The 10944-nt window shown below is 49.6% G+C and overlaps 1 protein-coding gene across 2 annotated transcripts in view; it reads right to left on the bottom strand.

The window, feature by feature from the left end:
* The window catches only part of AFAP1L2 (actin filament associated protein 1 like 2), a 101571-nt gene that overhangs the window by 15296 nt on the left and 75331 nt on the right, over positions 1-10944 (bottom strand). For both annotated transcript variants that reach the window (XM_069979737.1, XM_069979738.1), the window contains exons 6-8: positions 4024-4235; positions 3750-3929; positions 1209-1295 (exon numbers count right to left, since the gene is read on the bottom strand). In XM_069979737.1, coding sequence (XP_069835838.1) covers positions 1209-1295; positions 3750-3929; positions 4024-4235 — 479 coding nt within the window. The remainder of the gene's footprint in view (positions 1-1208; positions 1296-3749; positions 3930-4023; positions 4236-10944) is intronic.

The following is a 10944-nucleotide window of genomic DNA, read 5'->3' as shown; positions in this document are numbered from 1 at the left end:
GGTCCATTTGGCCCCTCCTTTTCGACAGCCTTTAGAGCCCTGGGATCTTAATTTAGTCCTCGAGGTTCTACAAGGTCCTCCCTTTGAGCCTCTTTGTGAGGTGTCTCTTTGTTTCCTTTCTTGGAAAGTCGCCTTCCTGGTGGCGATTACCTCCATCCGTAGGGTGTCTGAACTGGCAGCGCTCTCTTGTCGCTCCCCTTATCTGGTCCTTCACGAGGACAAGGTGGTGCTTCGTCCTCTTCCTTCCTTCCTGCCGAAGGTCGTGTCTGCATTCCACCTTAATGAGGACATCATTCTCCCCTCTTTTTGCCCTGCGCCCTCCCATCCTAGGGAACGGTCCCTGCATTGTTTGGACCTTGTCCGGGCCATACGGATCTACTTGTCCGTCACTGCTTCCTTTCGCCGCTCGGATTCCTTGTTTGTGGTCCCGTCGGGTCCGCGCAAGGGACTGGCGGCTTCCAAGACCACCATTGGGCGTTGGATCAAGGCAGCCATCGCAGAGGCCTACCGCGTTCGTGGCAGGGCTCCTCCCTTTCGGGTCACCGCTCATTCTACTCGGGCTGTGGGGGCCTCTTGGGCGGTCCGCCATCAGGCTTCAGTGTCCCAGGTCTGCAAGGCCGCCACCTGGTCTTCAGTCCACACTTTTTCAAAGTTTTATCAGGTCCATATCCTGGCTTCCTCTGACGCCAGTCTGGGCCGCAAGGTTCTACAGGCCGCTGTGCGTTAGGCGGGCCGCATGGGGATTGTAATCTTCTTTCCCCACCCTCTGGGACTGCTTTTGTACGTCCCACTGGTGCTGTGTCCCCCAATGACAGGCACAAGAAAAGAGGATTTTTTTGTACTCACCGTAAAGTCCCTTTCTTGTGGCTTCATTGGGGGACACAGCTCCCACCCTGTTTGAGGTTGTGCTCCCGGGGCTTGTTCTGTTCTTGGGGTTTTCGTTCCCGGGACCAGTCTGTTTTTTTGCCTGTTTTTTGTTACTATTTTCTACTGCTTGTGACTAAACTGAGTTAGCCTGGTGCCTGTAGGAGGGGTATAGCCTGCCAGGCGGAGTCACTTCTTCTTCTGTCTAGTGTCGCCTCCTAGTGGCAGTAGCCTATACCCTGAGGTTTTTACATGAAAATATTGAGTTACATTGTAGTACACCTTATATCCTGGGTTCTCCCCTCCCCCCTCCATGCCATGCTGCCCTCAGATCCTCCCTGTACCTTGTGGACGGGGCGCTGACTGTCTGCAGCGATCAGTGAACTGTCCAGGATGGACTCGCTCTGTGTCCCGCAGATGTCCTGGATAACCTGTGAAGCAGAGACTCCATTATTACACCGCACATTAATGTCTATGGGAATGGTCTGAAGACTGGGTGGATGACACCTCAGTAATGAGCAGATACAGGGCGACCATGTGAAAGTCATCTGATCTCAGGGTCCCTGGTGGCAAAAACTGCCCAAGACCATAAGAAGCTCTTTACGACTGCCAACAACATGGCGACTACTATGAAGAGTTTATGACCTGGAATGTGTGAGGCGGTGACCCGACTGAGTGTCGCCCATTGTCTCACGCTCTGGTTAATTGGTTCTCGTAGGTTTATGGGGAAAAATCAGCTTTTATCTCAGGATCTTTGAAGTCTGGACAGAAAATGTTCCCACATCAGGTCCTGTGTCCACCGCAGAGCTGCTAATGTTCAGGAGGTGCGGACCCTGGGATAATAGAGTCTTTTTACTTTGTACATGAAAGGGGAAACATCTTCTACCCATCCCCTATATAAGAAGCGCAGTCCACAGGGTGGTCAGGGAGAAGTGCCATGATTTTGGATGCCCCTTGTTTATGGCACCTGAGACAATTTGAGAACATGATACAACATAACAAAGTAGAAGGGAGCAGGATGTCATGTAAATCGTCACATCAGCCACTTAAACTTGCTTGATGACCACAGATCTGCTCATCATTGCGGATGATAGGAGACACCTTACGAGTGATGAGAATCATGGCAGAGGTCTAGATCACCAAACCAGAGGGTTCCAAGAGACCAAACAAAACCTCAGATGACCATATCGGATATCTGCTGGTTCTGGTGGACCATACTAGACATTTGCTGGCTTTGGTGGACCATACTAGACATCTGTTGATTCTGGTACACCATACTCAACATCTGCTGGCTTTGGTGGACCATACTAGACATCTGCTGGTTCTGGTGCACCATACTAGACATCTGCTGGCCCATACTAGACATCTGCTGGCTCTGAAGGACCATACTAGACATCTTCTGGCTTTGGTGGACCATACTAGACATCTGCTTAATCTGGTGGACCACACTAGACATCTGTTGGTTCTGGTGGACCATACTAAACATCTGCTGGCTTTGGTGGACCATACTAAACATCTGCTGGCTTTGGTGGACCATACTAGACATCTGCTGGCCCATACTAGACATCTTCTGGCTTTGGTGGACCATACTAAACATCTGTTGGCTTTGGTGGACCATACTAGACATCTGCTGGTTCTGGTGGACCATACTAGACATCTGCTGGCCCATACTAAACATCTGCTGGCTTTGTTGGACCATACTAAACATCTGCTGGCTTTGGTGGACCATACTAGACATCTGCTGGCTCATACTAGACATCTGCTGGCTCTGGAGGACCATACTAGACGTCTGCTGGCTTTGGTGGACCATACTAGACATCTGCTTAATCTGGTGGACCACACTAGACATCTGTTGGTTCTGGTGGACCATATTAAACATCTTCTGGCTTTGGTGGACCATACTAAACATCTGTTGGCTTTGGTGGACCATACTAGACATCTGCTGGTTCTGGTGGACCATACTATACATCTGCTGGCTCTGGTGGACCATACTAGACATCTGCTGGCTTTGGTGGACCATAATAGACATCTGCTGGCTCTGGTGGTCAATATTAGACATCTGCTGGCTTTGGTGGATCGTACTAAACATCTGCGGGTTCTGGTGGACCATACTAGACATCTGCTGGTTCAGGTGGACCACACTAGATATCTGCTGCTCCTGGTGGATCATATTAGTCTGTTATCATCTGTTAGTCCCAATGGACTACACCAGACATCCACAAATTTCAGTCAGCCATGCCTGACATGTGATGGTTCCAGTTGACCATATCACTAGCTAGATCCAATGGACTAGATATCTTCTAGTTTCAATTGACCATACTAGACATCTTTTGGTCCCAGTTTACAATACCAGAGACCTGCTGTTTCTAGTGGACCATGCCAAACATCTGCTTATTCCTGCAGACCACACTAAACATATTTTAGTACTATCTGACCATCCCACATATCTGCTTGTTCTAGCTGACCATACCAGATCTGCTGGTCCTTAGTTGTTGCTATGAACATCTATTGGTTCCATACATCCATACTAAACATCACCAGATTCTTCTGGAACTTTTAGACATCTGCTTGTAGATGACCAAGATAGACATCTACTCTTTTTCCCACAAAAAAACACAGCAGATCCTTCTAGAAGTCTAAATGTCTAATTTGATAGTTGATATCTAGTATGGCCATATGAATTCATGAGATTACTATGTGCATGGAGACAGCCACGCCTGCAACCCCGTTGGGCTCCAATGGAGAGGGTCACAAGCATGCATGGCCTCTGCCGGACAGGATTGTCCAATGGTCATCCATGACTTGCAAGGGTAAGCAGTGTCCAGTCCCCACCATGACCCCAACTGGTAGAGACCTCTGGTCATACAATAAGATGCAGACGATACCTTCAGCCACTGCAGCGCCTGCTCTCTGCTCTGCATCCCCAGTACTATCACGTCCCCATTGGTCGGTGTAATCTTCAGCTTGTGCTCCTTCTTCCGGACTTGCTTTTCTTTGTGGGCGACTGAGCAGCCGATAAGACTGATGTCCAGCTGGGGACTATGCTCCTTGGAGCTCTTATAACACTGAGGAGGGAAACGGGAAGTCAATAACTATGCATCACTGGCACCAAGTAATGGAGGTCAAGAAGCTAGAAGAAGGAGCGGTGGTGGATCTCACCATCAGGCGATTGTCCTTGATCACACACAGCTGTTTTGCCCATTGTCCCAGCCACTTCTTCCTCCAAAGGAAGGCACAGATGAGGGCATCCTTCATCAGGTCAATGGAAGCCTCTGTTGACGGCCATTGGTGCTGGTGGGCCGCAGACTTCCCCCTGGTATTTTCTTCTTCCTCATAAGACTCATAAGAGCTGCTGACGGCTTCTCCATCCTCTGGAAGATGACACAAGGAAGAGTAAGATACAACACATGCAAGGTACAAGGTGGAGATCATCACTTTCATGGAACATGGCAGCCGACTATTGACTCTGCTTGGAGGCAACCGACTGACAACACATGCTGAGGAGAGACGGATCGGGAATATTGGGGAGATAAGCCACAATCAGAGAAGCCATCATACCTATGAGGGGAGCAGGACAGAGAGCAGTTGGCTACCTTTAGGCTGATTCTGATGTGTCAGAGCTGAGATGTTTGCACTGCATCAATGACATGTCTAATCCTGCTGCTCCCCCTACCCTCTCACAGCATACAATCTCACATACTGCAGCTGCATCCCCAGCCTCTCTTTTCACAACATACAGTATCACAAACTGCAGCTGCATCCCCCTCCTCTAGAGATAAGCGAACCTCAAGCATGCTCGAGTCGATCCGAACCCGAACGTTCGGCATTTGATTAGCGGCGGCTGCTGAACTTGGATAAAGCCCTAAGGCTATGTGGAAATCATGGATATAGTCATTGGCTGTATCCATGTTTTATCCAAGTTCAGCAGCCTCCGCCAATCAAATACCGAACGTTCGGGTTCGGATCGACTCAAACCCGAACCCGGTTCGCTCATCTCTACCCTCCTCCCCTCTCACAGCATAGTCTCACACACAGCAGCTGCACCCCTCCTCCTTTCTCACAGCATACAGTATCACATACCGCAGCTGCATCCCTCTTCTCCCCCTCATAGCAAACATTCTCACATACTGCAGCTGCACCCCCTCCTCCCTTCTCAAAGCGTAGTCCCACATACTGCAGCTGCATCCCCTCCTCCCTTCTCACAGCATAGTCTCACATACTGCTGCTGCACCCTCTCCTCCCAGCATAGTTTCACATACTACAACTGCATACCCCACCTCCATTCTCACAGCATAGTCTCACATACTGCAGCTGCATCCCCTCCTCCCCTTTCACAGAATACAGTATCACATACTGCAGCTGCATCCCCCTCCTCCATTCTCACAGCATTGTCTCATATACTGCAGCTCCATCCCCCTGCTCCCCTCTCACAGCATAGTCTCACATACTGCAGCTGCATCCCCCTCCTCCCCTCTCACGGAATACAGTATTACATACTGCAGCTGCAGCCCCCTCCTCTATTCTCACAGCATTGTCTCATATACTGCAGCCGCATCCCCCTGCTCCCCTCTCATAGCATAGTGTCACATACTGCAGCTGCATCCCTCTTCTCCCCATCTCCTATTTACTATATTACTTTATAGGGAATTTTTGGTGACTGGGGCAGTTTCTGTACATATATAGATTCTGCAGGCAGGGAGGGAGGAGGGTACGGGAGGAGAAGACGACCCTGTCCTCCAATACCATCTATTATTATAGATCCTTTCACCGCCATCCTTCCCATATTTCTCTTAATAATTCGTCTCGGTTAGTAACATGGAAACATTACTGATATCTCGGTTTCCCCGGAGCGTCGGCCAAGCGGCGTCCGCAGATAAAACCGACCCCTATCAAGTCTATTTGATCGGTGAGAAGTTTCCTCCATACGAGCGATGAGAGAGAGAGGAGCCTGATAACAAAGTGACGGAACGTTCCACAACGTCCAGGAAAAATAACAAGCAATATGTCCGCTGCAGGGTGACAGCCCACTCCCATGATAAAGGCTGCAAATGGGGGGAGGGATGGGGGGTGCCACCCCTCAATCATCACAACCAGACCCAGAGATACACAACCAGGCCCAGAGATACACAACCAGGCCCAAAGATACACAACCAGGCCCAGAGATACACAACCAGGCCCAGAGATACACAACCAGGCCCAGAGATACACAACCAGGCCCAGAGATACACAACCAGGCCCAGAGATTCACAACCAGGCCCAGAGATACACAACCAGGCCCAGAGATACACATCCAGGCCCAAAGATACACAACCAGGCCCAGAGATAACCAACCAGGCCCAGAGATACACAACCAGGCCCAGAGATACACAACCAGGCCCAGAGATACACAACCAGGCCCAGAGATACACAACCTGGCCCAGAGATACACAACCAGGCCCAGAGATACACAACCAGGCCCAGAGATACACAACCAGGCCCAGAGATACACAACCTGGCCCAGAGATACACAACCAGGCCCAGAGATACACAACCAGGCCCAGAGATACACAACCAGGCCCAAAGATACATGAGGTAAATCTCTATCCTTCTCTGATTATTTTACCTCACGGTATAGGGGTCTTCTGTACGGCACCACCCCCACCTCTGCCCCCCCCCCCCCCCCCCCCCCTTATAGTTACACCCCTGTGGCGGCCCCTAGAGGTGGGGGCAGGTAATGTTGGTCCAGGACCAGACCCCAGGGCCTGAGGGGGTGACAACTTCATCCTATTGGATGGATCACGTGTATTGCGCCATGTCTTCTAGGAAAGGATGGTAAGCTCAGCTGTTGTTACAGCCTTGTGGTATCTGTGGGAAAAAATGGCGCAACAAGCGAACTCCTCCCCCGCCATAATAACCGCACTGTAAGTATTCCTATCTATATCTCAGACATCAGAAGATAAACAGACGTGACGCGTGCGCCGCCATGATACAAGAGGAGCTGGAATTGCTGGGACGAGGAGATGACCGGGGGCCGCGCTGTGACCTTTATGAGAGAAATTTTCCTTTTTCTCATTCCCGGGAAGCCGCTATCTGGAGCCACAGCAGCCGCATGGGAAACCATTATCTGCAGAATAAGATATGGCGGCTATTGTCAGTATATAGGAATGTAAGGAGAGTAATGCCGCCATCTCCTACTATACCAACCCATTCCTGGAATAAGGAGCCTATATCAGGCTTTATGTATGCGACTGGAGGAGACTGTGTATACGGCTAGAGGAGACTGTGTACACGGCTAGAGGAGATTGTGTATACGGCTAGAGGAGACTGTGTACACGGCTAGAGGAGATTGCGTATACTGCTAAATGAGACTGTATACGGCTAGAGGAGACTGTGTATACGGCTAGAGGAGACTGTATACGGCTAGAGGAGACTGTGTACACGGCTAGAGGAGACTGTGTACACGGCTAGAGGAGACTGTATAAGGCTAGAGGAGACTGTGTATACGGCTAGAGGAGATTGTGTATACGGCTAGAGGATGCGTATACGGCTAGAGGAGACTGTGTATATGGCTAGAGGAGACTGTGTATATGGCTAGAGGAGATTGTGTATACGGCTAGAGGAGATTGTGTATACGGCTAGAGGATGCGTATACGGCTAGAGGAGACTGTGTATACGGCTAGAGGATGCGTATACGGCTAGAGGAGACTGTGTATATGGCTAGAGGAGATTGTGTATACGGCTAGAGGAGATTGCGTATACGGCTAGAGGAGCTTGTGTATACGGCTAGAGGAGACTGTATACGGCTAGAGGAGCTTGTGTATACGGCTGGAGGAGACTGTATACGGCTAGAGGAGCTTGTATATACGGCTAGAGGAGACTGTATAAGGCTAGAGGAGACTGTATACGGAGGAGATTGTGTATACGGCTAGAGGAGATTGTGTACACGGCTAGAGGAGATTGCGCACACGGCTAGAGGAGACTGTGTACACGGTTAGAGGAGACTGTGTATACGGCTAGAGGAGACTGTATAAGGCTAGAGGAGACTGTATACGGAGGAGATTGTGTATACGGCTAGAGGACATTGTGTATACGGCTAGAGGATGCGTATACGGCTAGAGGATGCGTATACGGCTAGAGGATGCGTATACGGCTAGAGGAGCTTGTGTATACGGCTAGAGGAGACTGTGTATACGGCTAGAGGAGATTGTGTATACGGATAGAGGAGACTGTGTATACGGCTAGAGGAGACTGTGTATACGGCTAGAGGAGACTGTGTACATGGCTAGAGGAGACTGTGTACACGGCTAGAGGAGATTGTGTATACGGCTAGAGGATGCGTATACGGCTAGAGGAGATTGTGTATACAGCTAGAGGAGATTGCGTATACGGCTAGAGGAGATTGCGTATACGGCTAGAGGAGATTGCGTATACGGCTAGAGGAGATTGCGTATACTGCTAGAGGAGATTGCGTATACGGCTAGAGGAGATTGCGTATACGGCTAGAGGAGATTGCGTATACGGCTAGAGGAGATTGCGTATACTGCTAGAGGAGATTGCGTATACGGCTAGAGGAGATTGCGTATACGGCTAGAGGAGATTGCGTATACGGCTAGAAGAGATTGCGTATACGGCTAGAGGAGATTGCGTATACGGCTAGAGGAGATTGCGTATACGGCTAGAAGAGATTGCGTATACGGCTAGAGGAGACTGTGTATATGGCTAGAGGAGATTGTGTATACGGCTAGAGGAGATTGCGTATACTGCTAGAGGAGATTGCGTATACGGCTAGAGGAGATTGCGTATACGGCTAGAGGAGATTGCGTATACGGCTAGAAGAGATTGCGTATACGGCTAGAGGAGAGACTGTGTATAGAGTCATAATGAGGTTTCCATAAAGATGTGAAAGGCCCTTACTGTACCGCTATACATCTCCACCGTACCATCATACATCTCCACTGTTCCGCCATACATCTCCACTGTACCGTCACATGTCTCCAATGTACCACCATATACCCCCACTGCAACACCAAGTACCTCCACTTTACCATCATACATGTCCACTGTACTGCCACATGTCTCCAATGTACCACTGTACACCTCCAATGTACCACCACTGTACTGCCACATGTCTCCACTGTACCACGATATACCCCCACTGTAACACCATGTACCTCCACTGTACCGTCATACATCTCCACTTTACTGCCACAAGTCTCTAATGTACCGCTATACACCTCCACTGTACCATCGTACATCTCCACTGTACCGCCACATGTCTCCAATGTACCACCATATATCCCACTGTATCACCATATGTCTCCACTTTACCACCATATACCCCTATTGTAACACCATGTACCTCCACTGTACTAACACACATCTCCAATGTACCGTCAGATACCCCCACTGTACCGTAATACATCTCCACTGTACTGCCACATGTCTCCAATGTACCACTATACACCTCCACTGTACCACCATATACCACTACTGTACCGCAACATGGCTCCACTGTACCATCATATACCCGCACTGTACACCCATACATCTCCACTGTACCATCATATACCCCCACTGTACAGCCATACATCTCCACTGTACCGTTATATTCCACCACTGTACCGCTGCATGTCTCCTTTGTACCACTATTTACACCCACTGTACCGACATATACTCCCACTGTACTGCCATACATCTCAACTGTACCGCCATATGTCTCCACTGTAACACCATATACCTCCGCTGTACCGTGATACATCTCCACTGTACTGCCACATGTCTCCTTTGTACCACCATATACACCCACTGTACCATCTTATACCCCCACTGTACCCCCATATACCCCCACTGTACTGCCATACATCCACTGGACACTGGACACCAGAGGTCTCATTATTAACCCACTAGGTACCAAGAATACCATATACACCTAATATTTACCATCATACAGTATATCATCACTATAGGCAACAGGATCTTACTATGTACCACATGACATCAGAGATAACTATCTGCTATACACCATCATCATAAGTATTATCATAATCCTCATCATCATCATCATCATCATCATCCCCATCATCATCATCACCATCATCATCATCGCCATCATCATTACCACCATCCACATCATCACCCTCATCATCCCCATCATCATCATCATTACCACCATCCACATCATCACTATCATCATCATTACCACCATCCACATCATCACCATCATCACCCTCATCATCTTATCCCGCAGTTCCCTGATATCCGTCACTCGGTACAGAACACAAAACCATCGTCTTGTACCAAAGCAACACAATAAGAGGAAGATGGCGGCCGCAGAACGAGAAGAAGAACTGTGACTATCACCTACAAGTCTCCTGCAGCTACCGAACCACAACTCCCAGCAAAAGACATCTCCACACCACATACAGCAACACTGACTCCTGTACCCCCTGCACAGTGCCCCCTCATGCTATACACTGCTGCTGTGTCCTCCCTCATGCTATACACTGCTGCTGTGCCCTCCCTCATGCTATACACTGCTGCTCTGTCCCTCCCTCATGCTATACACTGCTGCTCTGTCCTCCCTCATGCTATACACTGCTGCTCTGTCCTCCCTCATGCTATACACTGCTGCTGTGCCCTCCCTCATGCTATACACTGCTGCTGTGCCCTCCCTCATGCTATACACTGCTGCTCTGTCCCTCCCTCATGCTATACACTGCTGCTCTATCCCTCCCTCATGCTATACACTGCTGCTGTGTCCTCCCTCATGCTATACACTGCTGCTCTATCCCTCCCTCATGCTATACACTGCTGCTCTGTCCCTCCCTCATGCTATACACTGCTGATCTATCCCTCCCTCATGCTATACACTGCTGCTCTGTCCTCCCTCATGCTATACACTGCTGCTCTGTCCCTCCCTCATGCTATACACTGCTGCTCTATCCTCCCTCATGCTATACACTGCCGCTCTGTCCTCCCTCATGCTATACACTGCTGCTGTATCCTCCCTCATGCTATACACTGCCGCTCTGTCCTCCCTCATGCTATACACTGCTGCTGTATCCTCCCTCATGCTATACACTGCTGCTGTATCCTCCCTCA

Source organism: Dendropsophus ebraccatus, chromosome 8, assembly GCF_027789765.1.
Source record: "Dendropsophus ebraccatus isolate aDenEbr1 chromosome 8, aDenEbr1.pat, whole genome shotgun sequence".
In the NCBI taxonomy this organism is placed as follows: domain Eukaryota; kingdom Metazoa; phylum Chordata; class Amphibia; order Anura; family Hylidae; genus Dendropsophus; species Dendropsophus ebraccatus.
This window is presented reverse-complemented; position numbering and strand designations above follow the sequence as displayed.